The sequence below is a fragment of the Nerophis lumbriciformis genome, linkage group LG04, assembly GCF_033978685.3.
Source record: "Nerophis lumbriciformis linkage group LG04, RoL_Nlum_v2.1, whole genome shotgun sequence".
NCBI classification, from domain to species: Eukaryota; Metazoa; Chordata; class Actinopteri; order Syngnathiformes; family Syngnathidae; genus Nerophis; species Nerophis lumbriciformis.
This window is the reverse complement of record NC_084551.2, coordinates 47101178-47123174: the sequence shown is the minus strand read 5'-3', so window position 1 is coordinate 47123174 and position 21997 is coordinate 47101178. Positions and strand designations below refer to the sequence as shown.

General features: G+C 40.1%; 2 protein-coding genes across 2 annotated transcripts in view; one reads left to right on the top strand and one right to left on the bottom strand.

Annotated features, from left to right (window-relative positions):
• Positions 1-1350: 1350 nt before the first annotated feature.
• On the bottom strand, positions 1351-2924 carry LOC140678755 (uncharacterized). The gene is made up of 4 exons (XM_072913044.1): positions 2785-2924; positions 2519-2621; positions 1587-1613; positions 1351-1497 (listed from the first exon to the last, which is right to left on the bottom strand). Exons 1-4 carry the CDS (start codon positions 2863-2865, stop codon positions 1388-1390), a joined length of 321 nt encoding a protein of 106 aa, XP_072769145.1. The 5' UTR covers positions 2866-2924; the 3' UTR covers positions 1351-1387.
• An 8570-nt stretch (positions 2925-11494) lies between these two features.
• Positions 11495-21997, top strand: part of LOC133593141 (uncharacterized) — a 71073-nt gene continuing 60570 nt past the window's right edge. The window contains exons 1-3 of the mRNA XM_072912935.1: positions 11495-12509; positions 18684-18823; positions 18883-19058. Of these exons, the coding sequence (XP_072769036.1) occupies positions 12052-12509; positions 18684-18823; positions 18883-19058 (774 nt within the window). The 5' untranslated portion in view covers positions 11495-12051. The remainder of the gene's footprint in view (positions 12510-18683; positions 18824-18882; positions 19059-21997) is intronic.

The following is a 21997-nucleotide window of genomic DNA, read 5'->3' as shown; positions in this document are numbered from 1 at the left end:
CAAATATGAATTAAATACACAGAGGACATAAGTAAAGGAAATTAAATGAGAGCTCAAATATACCTACAAACGAGGCATAATGATGCAATATGTTAGCATCGATTAGCTTGCTTTTATGGATTGACCAAATATGCCTGATAAGCTCTCCAGCAAATCAATAAAATCAACAAAGCTCACCTTTGTGCAGTCACGCACAGCATAAAACATTTGGTGGACAAAATGAGACAAAGGAGTGGCATAAAACACGTCTTTCTATGGCAGCATCGGAGAAAGTTGTACATGTAAACAAACTACGATAAATTCAAGGTTCGCTGAAGTTAGGACAAAATATTCTCATCAGTGAAGTATGTATAATATAAACGGTGGGATTTCTAACAACTAGGAAGGTTTGTGTCATGTCATGTTCTCCTACAGAAAATATATTAAAACAAAAAATCTTTTTTTTTTTCATTTTTATATTTTCACACATCTCTGAAAGAGGTCCAGGGAGCCACTAGGGCGGCGCTAAAGGGCCCCATGCGGGTCTATAGCCGCGGGTTGCTGACCCCCAACCTAGGCAAATTTCCTTCGCAATTTATCATCGCCCATGCGTCTAGTATCTTTAATTTTAACCGCGGATCATTTGGTTAAAGTTTATTTGTAGAGCTTGTTAAAGTATGACCCTGTTTTAGCCTAAAAATGGCAGACGGAAACCAAGATGGCCGATTTCCTGTTTATTTTCAAATATGGCTTCTTGAGACTTTTACGTGCGTCCTCTTATGAATGACGTCTCCCACCGATTTTTCTGACAATACGTGAATCTGGTAGAATTGGGTAAACATTTTCTCATTTTTGATGTGTGAATTTCTCTCCGAACTTGATGTGTCTGCAAAAATGTGTGCGTTTTCGTCAATGTTAGAGACCTCATAAATGCGAATAAAGTGGGAGGATTATAATGAACAAAGCATTATCAATGTGGCTCTGTATATACAAATATTATATTAAAGAAAAAAGCCAAGATATGGACATACCTAAAAATATCGTCACTGGAATTTTCAAGATCAAGATATTAAAACTACCATAAATATTTTTTTTTAAATATGCACGAGGCAGAAACGGAAACAGAAAACAAATGAAAGCACCGTATTATAAAAAACTTTTTAAATTTGTGTCTGATTAAATTTGTTCTTAAAATGTTTTTTAGAAAGTGGAAAGTTTTCATGACCTTTTTGTTTTTATTTGCCATTAGTGAATTGTTACATTTTCTTTATTTCAGAATAAAACTTTTTTTTTTTTGTTTACACAAACGAAATCACTTCTATTCCTATCTCAGAGTGCTGACACGTTTTTTTGTTTTCGCCGTCTTCAATTTGTCTTTGTTCCTCACAGGCTTCCTGCAGGGATGACATCAGTTGTTGCCAGGCAGATTTCCAGTAATCAATGATGTTTGGAGCCTCCTGCATGGATCCTCAAAGCTCCTTTTGCCCATCAGACCAACAAAGGTTTGAAATCTTTGACCTGGAATGAAAACTCACTCGTTAAAAAAAGTAGCAGCTTGTTTTTTGTTTTTTTTGCACACGTGACCAAAGGAAAGTCAGATGACTTACGTTTGTTTGTTGAACGGCTTCTTACACCTTGAGTGGAAACAGATACAGAGGTTAATTTGTGTCTTTATTACAAAACCTTTTTTTTTTTTACACTTAAGATTATATTATATCATTGAATATTTTGTGAACTGAATTTTTTTACATTAAATTATGCTAATGATTTAATTGAATAAAAAATAAGGGAAAATGTGTTTAAAAATGATGTGTAAAAAAATCATTGTATAAAAATTCAGCTTAAAAAATGTTGTGTATAAAAATTCAGTGCAGAAATATTTGTTGCTTCAAAACTCAAGACTTTCTTCTGGTAAATTAAAACTGAAGCAATCGATCATGTGCTTTAAAAATGACCAGAGGTTAGTCTTGAGTTTTGAAACAACAAATATTTCTGTACTACATATTTTTACTCTGAATTTGTCTGCACTGAATTGTTTTTACACAGAAATTTTCAGCGTTGTTTTTTTTTTTACCATGAATTTTTCTGCACTGAATTTTTTTTTACACTGAAGATTTATACAAAACATTTTTTTACACTGAATTTCAAAAAACTATTTTGACAAACTGAATTTTACTCACAAATGTTTATTAAATAAAATTAGCAGTATAATGTGATGTAAAAACAAAAATCACTTCTCAAAATTTAAAATGCAGAAAATTCGGTAAACATAAATTCAGTGTCCAACAAAAATTCCATAATAAAGACACAAATCGACAAACTCGATTATTAAACACAAATGTTGCTCAAAAATGTTTATTTAATGAAATTATCAGCATAGTTTGATGTAAAAAATAAAAATAAAAAATCAGTTCATAAAATTGAAATGCAAAAAAAAAAAAAAGCTTTTGTAATAACGACACAAATGAACCTCCATCAACAGACGTCCATCAAAAGGACCAGGCGGTGCAATATTTTTATATTAATGTAAAAAGCTCACCTGTGGCTTTCTTTTCTGGAAGCCTCGTTTGTTTTGGCGGTGCTTGTCTTCTGGCCATCCTCTTCAAAATATCCTCAATTATCTGTGATTCTGCACATTTGTTCTTGTGCAAAAAAAAATAAAACATTTTGCATTGATTGTACAAATAATTACACATATCTGTACATTCTACAATGAGCTGGCAACCAGACTGCAGTCCAACTAAAAATAAGCCAGCATGTTTTGCGATGATTAGGAATGTAAAAAAATAATAATAATGATCTTACCTCACTTCTGTGGTCGTCTCCATCCAGACAGAAAACACTGGTCAGCAGTAGAACCAAAATAAGAAGTTTCATGATCTCCATTGCACATTTAGGGGTGGGATTGTTGTATCTGTGAAATCCAAGAGATGTCGATACAGGTAGCTACCGCTCTTCTGATGATGAAGATGATGATGATGATGATGCATGGGGGTTAGGGTTTGAAACAGACCTCACTGAGGGACATCAATCCTCTTTGCGCCTTCCTTCATTACCAGCACAATTTTCATTTCACTCATTAGGAGTTTATGAATAGCAACCTTTTATATCAAAAAGCTTTTATTTACATAACTACTACAAATATTTTTGGAACATCATCCAATTTTTAACAGTCAATTTGTTTCTAGAAATACATTCCTGTCATATTTTGGTTAAATGGAATAAGGACATTAACTTCACATTAATGCAAGTATGCAGTACATTGAATTATTTGTACTATTGTACTTGGAAAGTACACTTCCACTGCACCGATATTTGTCCAACAATAGCAAAAATCAGTATATTTTCCTTTTTTTTTAATTTTTTTTTTTTTAATGAATTTATTAATCAGTCAACAAAACAATACACAACAACACCACAACAATTCAATCCAATTCCAAAACCAAACCCGTCCCAGCAACATTAAGAACAACAATAAACAGAGCAATTGAGGACACACAAATCCAAATATAGTGAAACAAAAAATGAACATTATCGACAACAGTATCAATATTAGTAACAATTTCAAGATAGCAGTGATTAAAAAAACCCTCATTGATATCATCATTAAAAACATTAATGAAAAATACTAAAAAAAATGATTTTCCTTTCTGAAAAAAAAAATAAGTGTTTTCATTCTGTCAGCTTTATCTTCTGAGCTTCTCGTGTCTACAAAGATGGATATTCTCAGTTTTATTTGTTTTATTGAACAATCAACAAAACAAACAACAATGAATAAACATGCATAATAAGACACTTTCAATGCAAGTCAATAACTGACGACAGCATGAACAACTCACATCTAATTAAAACAAAACAAATGAAACACATTCCTTTACAAAAACAAAGTATACATTTTATATACAAAACCTAAAACCAGTGAAGTTGGCACGTTGTGTAATTCGTAAATAAAAACAGAATGACAATGATCTGCAAATCCTTTTCAACTTACAGTCAATTGAATAGACTGCAAAAACAAGATATTTAATGTTCAAACTTGATTTTTTTTTGCAAATAATCATTAACTTGGAATTTAATGGCAGCAACACATTGCAAAAGAGTTGGCACGGGGGAATTTTTACCACTGTGTTACATGGCCTTTCCTTTTAACAACACTCAGTAAACATTTGGGAACTGAGGAGAGTAATTTTTGAAGCTTTCCGGGTGGAATTCTTTCCCATTCTTGCTTGATGTACAGCTTAAGTTGTTCAACAGTCCGGGGGTCTCCGTTGTGGTATTTTAGGCTTCATAATGCGCCACACATTTTCAATGGGAGACAGGTCTGGACTACAGGCAGGCCAGTCTAGTACCCGCACTCTTTTACTATGAAGCCACGCTGTTGTAACACGTGGCTTGGCATTGTCTTTTGCTGAAATAAGCAGGGGCGTCCATGATAACGTTGCGTGGATGGCAACATATGTTGCTCCAAAACCTGTATGTACCTTTCAGCATTAATGGCGCCTTCACAGATGTGTAAGTTACCCATGCCTTGGGCACTAATACACCCCCATACCATCACAGATGCTGGCTTCTGAACTTTGCGCCTATAACAATCCGGATGGTTCTTTTCCTCTTTGTTCTGGAGGACACGACGTCCACAGTTTCCAAAAACAATTTGAAATATGGACTCGTCAGACCACAGAACACTTTGCATCAGTCCATCTTAGATGAGCTCGGGCCCAACGAAGCCGGCGGCGTTTCTGGGTGCTGTTGATAAATGGCTTTCGCTTTGCATAGTAAAGTTTTAACTTGCACTTATGTTATGATATGTTATTTACATTTATTATGCACCCCCCAACCAACTGTTACATCAGCAGATGTAGCGACCAACTGTAGTTACTGACAGTTGTTTTCTGAAGTGTTCCTGAGCCCATGTGGTGATATCCTTTACACACTGATGTCGCTTTTTGATGCAGTACCGCCTGAGGGATCGAAGGTCCGTAATATCATCGCTTACGTGCAGTGATTTCTCCAGATTCTCTGAACCTTTTGATGATATTACGGACCGTAGATGGTGAAATCCCTAAATTCCTTGCAAGAGCTGGTTGAGAAATGTTGTTCTTAAACTGTTCAACAATTTGCTCACGCATTTGTTCACAATTTGGTGACCCTCGCCCCATCCTTGTTTGTGAATGGCTGAGCATTTCATGGAAGTTGCTTTTATACCCAATCATGGCACCCACCTGTTCCCAATTAGCCTGTTCACCTGTTGGATGTTCCAAATGAATGAAATAAGTTTATTTCGGACTTATAATCAACCATCGACCATGAACCATTTTGTGTGACCAGTTTAACAATACAGATTATACATATTTAACAATCATACACATTTACACACAAAAATAAAATAAAATAAAAACAATGACCGAAAAAGGGATAGGCTGAAGCCAAAGCTTATATTTGCCTATCCTATACCTTCACTGAAAATAAGATTGCCTGGTACATAAGCGTTAAAAAAAAAAAATCAATGGGTTGAAAGTAATTGTTACTATATTTTATAATTTTCAATTATTTCACCTTTCAAAGTTTTCTTAAACCTTAACAAAGAACTACATGTCTTTAACTCATCACTGAGCTTGTTCCACCATTTAACTCCTAAAACTGAAATACATTTGTATTTTATTTTCGTTCTTACTTTACCTATTTCAAAAATCAATATCCCCCGTAAAAAGTTTTCTCCTCTTAATTGAAATAACTTAAGAATACAAGCTGTTGTTCTTTACTCGAAACATAATTTCCATTGTTTTCAAAAACACAATATCTGAAAATTTAAACACATTACAACTTATAAATAATGGATTAGTATGTTCATAGTAGCACACTTTGTGTATTATTCTAATTACCCTTTTTTGAAGTTTAATTATTGGGTCTATGTTTGTTCTATAAACATTTCCCCAAACTTCAACACAATATGTTAGATATGGAAAAATAAAAGAATAATATAACATATGCAGACATTTCTTATTCAGCATGTGTCTTACTTTATACAGAATAGCAATGGATTTGGATATTTTTCCCTTTATACGCGGTTTCCAACATCATTTATGATAAATTATTATTCCCAAGAATTTAGTTTCATATACTCAACTTCCACTAGATTTAATTTTCATTTTGCTTCACAATTTGTCCTTGCACCACTAAACACCATAAATTTAGTTTTCTTATCATTTAATGAAAACTTATTAATATCAAACCATTTTTTTAGCTGAAGCAACTCAACCTCCATTATCCTCAACACTTCTTTCAAGTCTTCTCCTGAACAATATACATTTGTATCATCTGCAAACTAATACATTTCAATTTATTAGATACTGAACAAATATCATTTAAATAGAATATAAATAACTTAGGTCCCAATACCGAGCCTTGTGGAACCCCACAAGTTACTCTTCTTGGCTGTGATTTAGTCTTATTAATTTCTACATATTGAGATCTATTACTTAAATAACTACTTAACCACTGTTGTGAAACATCTCTTTTATGCCATATATTTCCAATTTTTTTCAAATAAGTGTTTGATGAGCATTCCTCAACTTTCTCAGTCTTTTTTGCTACTTGTGCCAGCTTTTTTGAAAGATGTTGCAGGCATCAAATTCCAAATGAGCTAATATTTGCAAAAAATAACAACATATTCCAGCTTGAACGTTAATTATCTTGTCTTTGCAGTCTATTCAATTGAATATAGGTTGAAAAGTTTTTGCAAATCATTGTATTCTGTTTTTATTTACGATTTACACAACGTGCCAACTTCACTGGTTTGGGGCTTTGTAAGTAATATCATCTCCAAGAAAATACAAGTAAAACAAGATCTGAGTTTGTGGAGCCAAGTTACTAACTTTTCGTGTTTTGTGGCGAACCATCGGAGCAAAGTTTGGCGTCATGCCACACCCACATCTAATTGCGTAGGAAAAAAAGTGTTTGCGATTTATCATGGCCTATGGGTCTAGTATCTGTCATTTTAACCGCTGGCCATTTGGTCAAAGTCCCGAGGAGGAGTTTGTTAAAAGTACGACCCCTGTTTTTGACCGAAAAATGGCAGACGGAAACCAAGCTGGTTGACTATCTGTTCGTTTTCAGGTATGGGTTCCTGAGGCTTTTAGTGCGTCCCGTCATAATAGAGGTTTCCGTGTCGATACGTGACACTGGTAGGAAGGGCTATTTTTTTTCTAAAGCCAATTTTGCCCTTTTAATTTTGGAGATTCCAAAAATATCCCGTTTTTATTGCCATATTGCCTGTAAAATATGGGGACTTTTTATGCATGTTAAGGGCCTCCAAAAGTGTATAGAAGAAAAAACAGCATTTTCAACAGGGCCCTGCATAATAAACAAAATAAAATAGACTAAAACATAAAAAACTAATTGTATCCAATAAAGACTATAACGTTAGAGCTCTACTGCCATTTAAATGTTTCCAAGTTTTAACTAATTTGAAGGCCTACTGAAATGCGATTTTCTTATTTAAATGGGTATAGCAGGTCCATTCTATGTGTCATACTTGATCATTTTGCGATATTGCCATATTTTTGCTGAAAGGATTTAGTAGAGAACATCGACGATAAAGTTCGCAACTTTTGGTCGCTGATAAAAAAAGCCTTGCCTCTACCGGAAGTAGCAGACGAGTAGCGTGACGTCACAGGTTGTGGAGCTCCTCACATCTGCACATTGTTTACAATCATGGCCACCAGCAGCGAGAGCGATTCGGACCGAGAAAGCGACGATTTCCCCATTAATTTGAGCGAGGATGAAAGATTTGTGGATGAGGAAAGTGAGAGTGAAGGACTAGAGGGCAGTGGGAGCGATTCAGATAGGGAAGATGCTGTGAGAGGCGGGTGGGACCTGATATTCAGCTGGGAATGACTAAAACAGTAAATAAACACAAGACATATATATACTCTATTAGCCACAACACAACCAGGCTTATATTTAATATGCCACAAATTAATCCCGCATAACAAACCCCTCCCCCCTCCCGTCCATATAACCCACCAATACAACTCAAACACCTGCACAACACACTCAATCCCACAGGCCAAAGTACCGTTCACCTTCCCAAAGTTCATACAGCACATATATTTCCCCAAAGTTACGTACGTGAGACTTTTTGAGACTTTTATTAGTAGGTTGCACAGTGAAGTACATATTCCGTACAATTGACCACTAAATGGTAACACCCGAATAAGTTTTTCAACTTGTTTAAGTCAGGGTCCACTTAAATTGATTCATGATACAGATATATACTATCATCATAATACAGTCATCACACAAGATAATCATCAGGGTGTATACATTGAATTATTTACGTGACATGCACATAGCAGCACGCATGTACGGGCAAGCGATCAAATGTTTGGAAGCGTACTCACGGTACCGTGTCTGCGTATCCAACTCAAAGTCCTCCTGGTAAGAGTCTCTGTTGTCCAAGTTCTCCACAGGCCAATGGTAAAGATTGACTGTCATCTTTCGGGAATGTAAACAATGAAACACCGGCCGTGTTTGTGTTGCTAAAGTCGGCCGCAATACACCACTTCCCTCCTACAGCTTTCTTCTTTGCTGTCTCCATTGTTCATTGAACAAATTGCAAAAGATTCACCAACACAGATGTCCAGAATACTGTGGAATTTTGCGATGAAACAGACGACTTAATAGCTGGCCACCATGCTGTCTCAAAATGTCCCCCACAATCCGTGACGTCACGCGCTGACGTCATCATACCAAGACGTTTTCAGCAGGATATTTCGCGCAAAATTTAAAATTGCACTTTAGTAAGCTAACCCGGCCGTATTGGCATGTGTTGCAATGTTAAGATTTCATCATTGATATATAAACTATCAGACTGCGTGGTCGGTAGTAGTGGGTTTCAGTAGGCCTTTAAAATCAATAATAAAAAAATAAAATTAGCGACCCTGAAAATGGACAAACGGTATAAAATGGATGGATGGATGAATGAGGAAAATTTAGTCATACTATAAAAACTCTCCTTTCCTGTATATTTTTTTTCCTAGAAACGTTAAAAAATAATTAACCCTTTTAAATAGACTCTGTTTTAGACCAATTGATCTGCCGCTTCTCTTTTTCGGCGCCTCTCTCTTTGAAGGAGAGGTTACCACAGATAATGCCTGGAGGACGTGCTAGCTGGTCTAAGTCATGTACTTATTGTGGACCACTCCTCCATGACCTCTGCTTGCCCCCAATAGACTGGACTCTCAAATGATCCTGAATGATGTCATTGTGGTTTGTGCAGCCCTTCGAGTCTACTGGGATTAAGGGTTATGTAAATGGGTTTGACTGATAGATAGGTTGCTGTATTTTATAAATGTATTTGCTATACCACTAGTGGTACGCACGCCCCATCTAGTGGTATGCCAAAGTATCACTTGACTGAAGTCCAGGGTTATATTTGCTTATATTCAAACACAGTGTTACTGTTCAAACTGTGTGTAATGTTACAGTGGCCTAGAATATTAATTATACTTGTAGAATAAAACCTTCTGCCTTGTTTTAATTAATACTTGGGCCTAGTACGCTACTGTATTTTATCAATCAATCTATGTTTATTTATAAAGCCCTAAATCACGAGTGTCTCAAAGGGCTGCACAAGCCACAACGACATCCTCGGTTCAGATCCCATATCAGGGCAAGGAAAAACTCAACCCAATGGGACAATGAGAAACCTTGGAGAGGACCTAAGAACAACTGTGCTGTAGTGAATGAGGACATTTCTATACCATTTGGCTCACTTCTCCCAAAATGATTGTACGTTCCAAAAAATATTTTTCTACGTTAACATTACAAAAAGAATAGTTGTCAACCATTAGGTTAAATTAAAAAGAAATCATTGGAAGGGTATATTTCATTAATAATTGTAAATTGTAGTTCCTTATCTTTAGCCTAAAGTCAAGGATAACCCTAACCCTTTAGGTGGAATTTGAATAATTGTTATTACTGGATATGAAGGCTGCAAATCTTTGGGTGTCCCACGATTCGATTCAATATCGATTCTTGGGGTCACGATTCGATTATAAATCGATTTTTTCGATTCAACGCGATTGTCGATTCAAAAACGATATTTTTTCGATTCAAAACAATTCTCCATTCATTCAATACATAGGATTTCAGCAGGATCTACCCCAGTCTTCTGACATGCAAGCAGAGTAGTAGATTTTTAATTTTAACTATTAAATGAACCAAAAATATGACTTATTTTATCTTTGTGAAAATATTGGACACAGTGTGTTGTCAAGCTTATGAGATGCGATGCAAGTGTAAGCCACTGTGACACTATTGTTCTTTTTTTTTTCTTTTTTTTTTTTATAAATGTCTAATGATAATGTCAATGAGGGATTTTTAATTACTGCTATGTTGAAATTGTAAATAATATTGATACTGTTGTTGATAATATTAATTTTAGTTTCACTACTTTTGGTTTGTTCTGTGTCGTGTTTGTGTCTCCTCAATTGCTCTGTTTATTGCAGTTCTGAGTGTTGCTGGGTCGGGTTTGGTTTTGGAACTGGATTGCATTGTTATGGTATTGCTGTGTATTGTTTTGTTGGATTGATTAATAAATAAAAAGTAAAATAATAAAAATTAAAATAAAATAAAAAATCGATTTTTGAACAATGAGAATCGATACTGAATCGTACAACGTGAGAATGGCGATTTGAATTCAAATCGATTTTTTCCCACACCCCTACTGGATATCCTCAGGTTTAACTTCCTGGTAGCCTGGATGACTTCCGTTTTGTTCCGTGAACTTCACCTAACAGATGTTTTTTTAGTTCGTTTTGGTAGTGTTTTTGACATTTTTAGCATTTAATCCTGCAGTATTTATGCGATTGTAACATTTTAGCTTATTGAAGCTGTTTCCTGTTTTATGATGTTGCGTGTGTTTTGGGTAATTTGTAGAGATGCCGATAAATGCTTTTAAATGTAATATCGGAAATGATCGGTATCGGTTTTTTTTTGGTTTATTTTCTTTAATTAAATCACCATAAAAAACACAAGATGCACTTACAATTAGTGCACCGACCCAAAAAACCTTCCTCCCCCATTTACACTCATTCACACAAAAGGGTTGTTTCTTTCTGTTATTAATATTCTGGTTCCTACATTATATATCAATATATATCAATACAGTCTGCAAGGGATACAGTCCGTAAGCACACATGATTGTGCGCGCTGCTGGTCCACTAATAGTACTAACTTTTAACAGTTAATTTTACTAATTTTCATTAATTACTAGCTTCTATGTGAAGTGTTTTTATATTGCTTTATTTTCTTTTTTAGTCAAGAAATTTTTATTTATTTATCTTATTTTATTTTATTAATTTTTTAAAAAAGGACCTTATTTTCACCATACCTGGTTGTCCAAATTAGGCATAATAATGTGTTGATTCCACGACTGTATATATCGGTATCGGTCGATTTAAGGGACGGCGTGGCGCAGTGGAAGAATGGCCGTGCGCGACCCGAGGGTCCCTGGTTCAATCCCCACCTAGTACCAACCTCGTCATGTCCGTTGTGTCCTGAGCAAGACACTTCACCCTTGCTCCTGATGGGTGCTGGTAGCGCCTTGCATGGCAGCTCCCTCCATCAGTGTGTGAATGTGTGTGTGAATGGGTAAATGTGGAGGTAGTGTCAAAGCGCTTTGAGTACCTTGAAGGTAGAAAAGCGCTATACAAGTACAACCCATTCATCATTTATTTATTTATTTTGGGATTGGTTGATATTGGCATCGGTAATTAAAGAGTTGGACAATATCGGCAAAAAGCCATTATCGGACATCTCTAGTAATTTGGATTTATGCACGTTTGTCAACCATCGTTGAACGAAAGTGGCTTCAATGCGGGAGTAAGTAACACATGTGATGTTTACATGCTTTTTGACCTACTTCAGTCGCCGTAGTCCCCACTATAATCCTCCCCTGGTTCAAAGTAACACCATCAATGGCCATACGGGACGACCATACTTCAAATGAAAACAAACTTTGCTTGTGCTGACTTTTTTTAATCTGACGCTCGTCAGTAGCGTGGGACGATGTTGCGTTCACGGTCCTGTCTGCTCTACTTGTTGCTCATTGTGGACGCTCACGTGACGACAGCCGAGGAGATACCGAGGCGGCGGCTGAAGTTGACCGAGGACGAGGCGAGCCAACCGGGTTTAGCCTCGCACGACGGCACGGTGAAGCTAAGACGCGCCGGGCCGATAGACGCACCCGAGCCTGGGGACCAGGCTGCGGAGTTCAGGGTCCCGACTCTGAGTGGGGAGTTTGTGTACCAGCCCGGAGCAGTGTCGGGTGGCTCTGTGGTCATTCACGCCTTCACCAACAAGTCCGCCTTCCTGGAGTGTCTGTGGAGTTCCGAGGCGTCCTTGTCCAGTCTGGTTGAGGACCTGCCGGCACGTACTCAGGTGCTCTTCCTCTCCTTGGACGACTCCTCGGTGACGGATGCTCTGTGGATGCGGGAACGACTGCACAACGCCGCCATGAAGCACAGGTGACTTCTTCAATTACACCGCTATATTCTTATTTTCGTTAAATAATCAACTCCTACTCTTACAACACAATGTTTATCACAAAACATTGAAAAGTGGGCCAAAGAATCACCTAATTACGGGAAATTATTTTTATATGTGTCATTATTTAAGTAAAGTTTTATTTTTCTATATTCAAACACAGTGTGAAGTGTTCAACTGTGTGTAATGTTAAGGTGGCCACAAATATCAGATATATTTGTAAATAAAACCCCCGCCTTGTTTTTAATGAATTATTGGGCCTAATACGCTACTGTATTGTAATGTTTGTATGGTGGTACTTGGAGAGCCAAGTGTTTTTTGAGGTGGTACATGGTGACAAAAGTTTGAGAACCACTGGTTTAACTATTTTAGGTTTTATGTTATTCACATTTTATGGGGCTGGTTATGAATAATAAAAAGTTAATGACACAAAAACTATAATAATAAGATTTACAACAAATATATATATATATATAACTGTATATATATATATATATATATATATATCAGTGACGTGCGGTGAGGTTGATGGCTGGTGAGGCACTGACTTCATCACAGTCAGATTTACAAACATATGAACCCTAAAGAGTATCTTATTCACCATTTGATTGGCAGCAGTTAACGGGTTATGTTTAAAAGCTCATACCAGCATTCTTCCCTGCTTGGCACTCAGCATCAAGGGTTGGAATTGGGGGTTAAATCACCAAAAATGATTCCCGGGCGTGGCGCCGCTGCTGCCGACTGCTCCCCTCACCTCCCAGGGGGTGAACAAGGGGATGGGTCAAATGCAGAGGACAAATTTCACCACACCTAGTGTGTGTGTGACAATCATTGGTACTTTAACTTAACTTTAACTTTACACATACAAACTGTAGCACACAAAAAAGCACATTTAATAAAAACAACGTTATTATGGTCTTACCTTTACTTATAAATGAAGTCCATGCGCCGCTGTTGTGCTGGATTAATGCACCCCCTGACGGGAGTGTTATATCAACTAAAGCCCTCACTTCAACTTTCCACGTGCAAGATTGAATCTATTTAAAAAAGTGTAACCGAGGGTTTATAAATGTCGCCTATACTGTATGAAACTACAAAATAACAAACACGGAGGCTCCAGTTTACACGAGGACCACTTTATTTACCTTCTTTCAAAAACTTCCGCTCCACTCCAACGTGTCAAAATTCCGCTCTTAGCGCCTTCAAAATAAGAGCTCAAGGCATATACTGTATAACAGCGCATAACAGGAACTTAACATCACAAAGAGGAAAGCCCATAAAAATAGGTTACAAAAGTTATTTAATAAGAAGCCAAAAAGTGCAAAAACAATAATGTTCGTGTTGGAGGAGTTGTGAATTAGATACACCTGCAGTCTGCAGGTGTACCTAATGTTGTGGCCCAGCAGTCATTCACAACTCCTCCAACACGAACATTATTGTTTTTGCACTTTTTGGCTTCTTATGAAATAACTTTTTTAAATAGATTCAATCTTGCACGTGGAAAGTTTAAGTGTGGGCTTTAGTTGATATAACACTCCCATCAGGGGTTGCCGTGCATTCTACGGCGGGGGTGCAGGAGGCGAGCCTCAGCCAGTGCGTCTTTTGCAGCCGTTTTATGATCGCTCAGCACAAGAAATACGTTACACACATACAGTTGTTGACAAAATACACTGTACATTATATACCTCAGCTAACTAAACTATGGAAATGTATAATATAGTTCATATAGCAATACGGTCTCACTGCACAGCAGGCCAGCAGTTAGCCTAGTCCGCAATCCATGGTGAGGCACAACGCAGTGACGTGCCTCAACTGGCTGCTGTTCACCGCACCGTCTCTTCTCAGTATTTGAACGGCAAATGTGAAAATTCAGCGATTTTAAATAAAAAATAATCTAAAACGGGTGAAGTTAAATGGAAAATAACTTTATAGTATAATCACTGGATACATATAACAATTTAATAAAACATTTTTCTTTTTACATTTTTTTTCTTTCCATGTTGGCAGGTGAGGCCCCGCTTCACCTGCCTCTAGTGACTGCACATCATTGATATATATATATATATATATATATATATATATATATATATATATATATATATATATATATATATATATATATACTGTGTGTGTGTGTGTGTGTGTATATATATATATGTATATATGTATATATATATATATATATATATATATATATATATATATATATACATACATATATATGTGTATATATATATATATATACATATATATATGTATGTATATATATATGTATACAAAAACAATACACAGCAATACCATAACAATGCAATCCAATTCCAAAACCAAACCCGACCCAGCAACACTCAGAACTGCAATAAACAGAGCAATTGAGAGGAGACACAAACACGACACAGAACAAACCAAAAGTAGTGAAACAAAAATGAATATTATCAACAACAGTATCAATATTAGTTACAATTTCAACATAGCAGTGATTAAAAATTCCTCATTGACATTATCATTAGACATTTATAAAAATAAAAATAAAAACAATAGTGTCACAGTGGCTTACACTTGCATCGCATCTCATAAGCTTGACCACACATTGTGTCCAATATTTTCACAAAGATAGAATAAGTCATATTTTTGGTTCATTTAATAGTTAAAACAAATTTACATTATTGCAATCAGTTGATAAAACATTGTCCTTTACAATTATAAAAGCTTTTTACAAAAATCTACTACTCTGCTTGCATGTCAGCAGACTGGGGTAAATCCTGCTGAAATCCTATGTATTGAATGAATAGAGAATCCTTTTGAATCGGGAAATAATCGTTTTTGAATCGAGAATCGTGTTGAATTGGAAGAAAAAAAAATTTGATTTTGAATCGAATCGTGACCCAAGAATCGATATTGAATCGAATCGTGGGACACCCAAAGATTCACAGCCCTAATATATATACACACATAGTTCACCCCCTGGGAGGTGAGGGGAGCAGTGAGCAGCAGCGGCCGCCGTGCCCGGGAATCATTTTTGGTGATTTAACCCCCAGTTCCAACCCTTGATGCTGAGTGCCAAGCAGGGAGGTAATGGGTCCCATTTTTATAGTCTTTGGTATGACTCGGCCAGGGTTTGAACTCACAATCTACCGATCTCAGGGCGGACACTCTAACCACTGGGCCCCTGAGTAGGTCTAATAATATCATCAAAGTCCAGTAACCATGTCTGTAGACATTATGTGTTGGTTGGATTTTTTTTCCACCATCACTAGGGAAGGTTGTTTGCATTGGGTTGTTTAAATAAATGCTGTGTATGTCTACATTCAAGTCTTAATAAAAAGTAATTGACCAGGAAAACCTCATGCTGTCTATAGTGATATCATTGCATCAACAAAAATGTTGGACTTTTAAAATGAATGCAATCTCCTGGCAAGATTCCACATGACGTCTTGGGGCCAATTTTGAATTTTAGAGGATGTGTGGCCGCAAAATACCCGCGGGCCGCTAGTTTGGTTAAAGATTTTTAGTAGTGCTGTCAAATTATTTTTCATCAGATTAATGACATTTTTGAATTCGGATTAATCATGATTAATCACAGGTGATTACTCACTCGCTTAAATTAACTTAAGAAAAGACCCCAATATTTGCACACAAATGCAATTTTATTGTCCGAATGTCATACAGAATATATATTTTAAATGTTTTACCTGAACATATTTGCACAAAACTTGGTAACAGTTTTATCTAAGGTTCTTTCAAGCTGTATTGTGGAGTGAAATTTACCAGCGAGTCTCCTCACTCATTTTTGTACTGACGTATGCATTCATCTCCTCACTGACTACCGGTATATAGCGGTTAATGTAAAATAGCTTGTACAGTTCAAATGAATTGCATGATTAATCTAAGTGTGCACATGATTAATGTGATTATTTTTTGTGATTAATCACATGAATTTAACCCTGTTAATTTTGATAGCCCTAGTTTTTACACCCAAAATCAGTGAAGTTGGCACGTTGTGTAATCCTTAAATAAAAACAGAATACAATGATTTGCAAATCCTTTTCAACTTATATTCAATTGAATAGACTGCAAAGACAAGATATTTGATGTTCGAACTGAGGAATGTAATTTTTTTTCCCAGCAGCAACACATTGCAAAAAAGTTGGCACAGGGGCATTTTTACCACTGTGTTGCATGGCCTTTCCTTTTAACAACACTCCGTAAACGTTTGGGAACTGAGGAGACCAATTTTTAAGCTTTTCAGGTGGAATTCTTTCCCATTCTTGCTTGATGTACAGCTTAAGTTGTTCAACAGTCCGGAGTCTCCGTTGTGGTATTTTAGGCTTCATATTGCGCCACACATTTTCAATGGGAGACAGGTCTGGACTACAGGCAGGCCAGTCTAGTACTCTTTTACTACGAAGCCACGCTGTTGTAACACGTGGCTTGGCATTGTCTTGCTGAAATAATCAGGGGCGTCCATGATAACGTTGCTTGGATGGCAACATATTTTGCACCAAAACCTGTATGTACCTTTCAGCATTAATGGCGCCTTCACAAATGTGTAAGTTACCCATGCCTTGGGCACTAATACACCCCCATATCATCACAGATGCTGGCTCTTCAACTTTGCGCCTATAAAATCTGGATGATTCTTTACCTCTTTGGTCCGGAGGACACAACGTTCAAAGTTTCCAAAAACAATTTGAAACGTGGACTCGTCAGACCACAGAACACTTTTCAACTTTGCATCGGTACATCTTAGATGAACTCGGGCCCAGCGAAGCCGGCTGCGTTTCTGGGTGTTGTTGATAAATGGCTTTGGCTTTGCATAGTAGAGTTTTAACTTGCATTTACAGATGTAGCGACCAACTGTAGTTACTGACAGTGGTTTTCTGAAGTGTTCCCGAGCCCATGTGGTGATATCCTTTACACACTGATGTCGCTTTTTGATGCAGTACCGCCTGATGGATCCAAGGTCACGGGCATTCAATGTTACGTGCAGCGATTTCTCCAGATTCTTTGAACCCTTTGATGAATATAATCCCTAAATTCTTTGCAATAGCTCGTTGAGAAATGTTGTTCTTAAACAGTTGGACAATTTGCTCACGTATTTGTTGAATGACTGAGCATTTCATAGAAGCTGCTTTTATACCCAATCATGGCACCCACCTGTTCCCAATTACCCTGTTCACCTGTTGGAAGTTCCAAATAAGTGTTTGATGAGCATTCCTCAACTTTCTCAGTCTTTTTTGCCACTTGTGCCAGCCTTTTGAAACATGTTGCAGGCATCAAATTCCAAATGAGCTAATATTTGCAAAAAATAACAACGTTTTCCAATTCGAACGTTAGGTATCTTGTCTTTGCAGTCTATTCAATTGAATGCAGGTTGAAAAGGATTTGCAAATCATTGTATTTTGTTTTTATTTACCATTTACACAACCTGCCAACTTCACTGGTTTTGGGCTTTGTAATAGAATATAAAAAACCATTTACTTTCTACCACACACAATTGTTTGACGGCAGCACGGTGCAAGAGGGGTTAGTGCGTCTGCCTCACAATACGAAGGTGCTGAGTAGTCTGGGGTTCAATCCCAGGCTCGGGATCTTTCTGTGTGGAGTTTGCATGTTCTCCCCGTGACTGCGTGGGTTCCCTCCGGGTACTCCGGCTTCCTCCCACCTCCAAAGACATGCACCTGGGGATAGGTTGATTGGCAACACTAAATTGGCCCTAGTGTGTGAATGTGAGTGTGAATGTTGTCTGTCTATCTGTGTTGGCCCTGCGATGAGGTGGCGACTTGTCCAGGGTGTACCCCGCCTTCCGCCCGATTGTAGCTGAGATAGGCTCCAGCGCCCCCCGCGACCCCGAAGGGAATAAGCGGTAGAAAATGGATGGATGGATGGACAATTGTTTGACAAAAAAGTCACCATTACAAAATAACAAAATAACAACCATGTAAATATAAATAATAAAATGTAAACAAAACAACCCAAAGGAGGGGAGGGACAAAATCGACTATTTTACTGAACATATGGAATAAAACTGCAGCACAAGTATCAATCCCATTAGGATAGTATCAATCCGATACCTTGGTATCTATATTTGGATTGATACGGATCAAATATGAGTTGAAAGTGTAACGTGTTGTTGTTGTTGTTGTTGTTGTTGTCAGTCAAAAGGAGGTTCTGTCCAGGCTCCACTTCTCTCCAGTACCGGTCTTTGCTCTGGGGAACTGGATCCCCAGTGTTCTGTACTCCTGGGCCTGCACGGGTCACAACTGCGGCCTGGCCCAGGCGGTCTTCACCTCCCAGGGTAAGCCAGCTTCCTCCTGATCCGGTTCATGGTGGTCATTCAACCTCCATCTCCCGCAGGATGGCGCATGCCAGTGATCGTCAAGCGACTGGACGCCAGATACGATTGGCTGACGGCGCGCTGGGGTCAGGGGTCGTATCAGCTGAGGGATGCGGGCGACGGATGTGATCCTTCACCCTCGGTGGCGGGTTCTGTGGCCTGGCTGTCTGAGGGCAACTGCTCCTTCTTCACCAAGGTCAGCACATATTAGACACACCTAATTAAGACACAATCAACAATGTTGCCTTTACAAACCTGACACTTACTATAAGTACCGTGTAATAATTATAAATAAAATTTTTGAGCTGCCACCTTACCGTGGTAGAGGAGTTTGCGTGTCCCAATGATCCTAGGAGCTATGTTGTCCGGGGGTTTCTATGCCCCCTGGTAGGGTCTCCCAAGGCAAACTGGTCCTAGGTGAGGGATCAGACAAAGAGCAGCTCGAAGACCTCGATGAAGAACACAAACAAAGGACCCAGATTTCCCTCGCCCGGACGCGGGTCACCGGGTCCCCCCTCTGGAGCCAGGCCCGGAGGTGGGGCACGATGGCAAGCGCCTGGTGGCCGGGCCTGCCCCCATGGGGCCCGGCCGGGCACAGCCCGAAGAGGCAACGTGGGTCCCCCCTCCAATTGGCTCACCACCCATAGCAGGGGCCATAGAGGTCGGGTGCAGTGTGAGCTGGGCGGCAGCCGAGGGCAGGGCACTTGGCGGTCCGATCCTCGGCTACATAAACTGGCTCTTGGGACGTGGAACGTCACTTCGCTGGGGGGGGAAGGAGCCTGAGCTAGTGCGTGAGGTGGAGAAGTTCCGGCTAGATATAGTCGGACTCACCTCGACGCACAGCAAGGGCTCTGGAACCACTTCTCTTGAGAGGGGCTGGACTCTCTTCCACTCTGGCGTTGCCGGCAGTGAGAGGCGACGGGCTGGGGTGGCAATTCTTGTTGCCCCTCGGCTCAAAGCCTGCACGTTGGAGTTCAACCCGGTGGACGAGAGGGTAGCTTCCCTCCGCCTTCGGGTGGGGGGACGGGTCCTGACTGTTGTTTGCGTTTACGCGCCAAATGGCAGCTCAGAGTACCCACCCTTTTTGGATTTACTCGAGGGAGTACTGGAGAGTGCTCCCCCGGGTGATTCCCTCGTTCTACTGGGGGACTTCAACGCTCATGTTAGCAGCGACAGTGAAACCTGGAGAGGTGTGATTGGGAAGAATGGCCGCCCGGATCTGAACCCGAGTGGTGTTCTGTTATTGGACTTTTCCGGATCTGAACCCGAGTGGTGTTCTGTTATTGGACTTTTGTGCTCGTCACAGATTGTCGATTACAAACACCGTGTTCAAACATAAGGGTGTCCATATGTGCACTTGGCACCAGGACACCCTAGGCCGCAGTGATCGACTTTGTAGTTGTGTCATCGGATTTGCGGTCTCATGTTTTGGACACTCGGGTGAAGAGAGGGGCGGAGCTTTCTACCGATCACCACCTGGTGGTGAGTTGGCTGCGATGGTGGGGGAGGATGCCGGACAGACCTGGCAGGCCCAAACGCATTGTGAGGGTTTGCTGGGAACGTCTGGCAGTCTCCTGTCAGAGAGAGTTTCAATTCCCACCTCCGGAAGAACTTTGAACATGTCACGAGGGAGGTGCTGGACATTGAGTCCGAGTGGACGATGTTCCGTTCCTCTGTTGTCGAGGCGGCCGATTGGAGCTGTGGCCGTAAGGAAGTTGGTGCCTGTCGTGGCGGTAATCCTAGAACCCGTTGGTGGACGCCGGCGGTGAGGGATGCCGTCAGGCTGAAGAAGGAGTCCTATCGGGTTCTTTTGGCTCATGGGACTCCTGAGGCAGCAGACAGGTACCGACAGGCCAAGCGGTGTGCGGCTTCAGCGGTCGCGGAGGCAAAAACTCGGACATGGAAGGAGTTCGGTGAGGCCATGGAAAAAGACTTCCGGACGGCTTCGAACCAATTCTGGACCACCATCCGCCGCCTCAGGAAGGGGAAGCAGTGCAGTGTCAACACCGTGTATGGTGGGGATGGTGCTCTGCTGACCTCGACTGTGGATGTTGTGGATCGGTGGAGGGAATACTTCGAAGACCTCCTCAATCCTACCAGCACGTCTTCCTATGAGGAAGCAGGGCCTGGGGAATCTGTGGTGGGCTCTCCTATTTCTGGGGCTGAGGTTGCCGAGGTAGTTAAAAAGCTCCTCGGTGGCAAGGCCCCGGGGGTGGATGAGATCCGCCCAGAGTTCCTTAAGGCTCTGGATGTTGCGGGGCTGTCTTGGTTGACAAGACTCTGCAACATCGTGTGGACATCGGGGGCGGTACCTCTGGATTGGCAGACCGGGGTGGTGGTTCCTCTCTTTAAGAAGGGGAACCGGAGGGTGTGTTCCAACTATCGTGGGATCACACTCCTCAGCCTTCCCGGTAAGGTCTATTCAGGTGTACTGGAGAGGAGGCTACGCCGGATAGTCGAACCTCGGATTCAGGAGGAACAGTGTGGTTTTCGTCCTGGTCATGGAACTGTGGACCAGCTCTATACTCTCGGCAGGGTCCTTGAGGGTGCATGGGAGTTTGCCCAACCAGTCTACATGTGCTTTGTGGACTTGGAGAAGGCATTCGACCGTGTACCCCGGGAAGTCCTGTGGGGAGTGCTCAGAGAGTATGGGGTAACGGACTGTCTTATTGTGGCAGTTCGCTCCCTGTATAATCAGTGTCAGAGCTTGGTCCGCATTGCCGGCAGTAAGTCGGACACGTTTCCAGTGAGGGTTGGACTCCGCCAAGGCTGCCCTTTGTCACCGATTCTGTTCAAAATTTCTAGGCGCAGTCAGGGCGTTGAGGGGATCTGGTTTGGTGGCTGCAGGATTAGGTGTGGTCCTGATGGCTTCCTCCGGCCAAGATCTTCAGCTCTCACTGGATTGGTTCGCAGCCGAGTGTGAAGCGACTGGGATGGGAATCAGCACCTCCAAGTCCGAGTCCATGGTTCTCTCCCGGAAAAGGGTGGAGTGCCATCTCCGGGTTGGGGAGGAGATCTTGCCCCAAGTGGAGGAGTTCAAGTACCTCGGAGTCTTGTTCACGAGTGGGGGAAGAGTGGATCGTGAGATCGACAGGCGGATTGGTGCGGCGTCTTCAGTAATGCGGACGCTGTATC

Excerpts from the sequence above, each read along its gene's own strand:
- LOC140678755 (XM_072913044.1), bottom strand. The coding sequence starts at position 2,865 with ATGGAGATCATGAAACTTCTTATTTTGGTTCTACTGCTGACCAGTGTT. Across the intron at positions 1,614-2,518 it reads TCCAGAAAAGAAAGCCACAG|GTGTAAGAAGCCGTTCAACA; the intron begins GTGAGCTTTTTA and ends TTTCCACTCAAG. Across the intron at positions 1,498-1,586 it reads AAGCCGTTCAACAAACAAAC|GTCAAAGATTTCAAACCTTT; the intron begins GTAAGTCATCTG and ends TTTTCATTCCAG.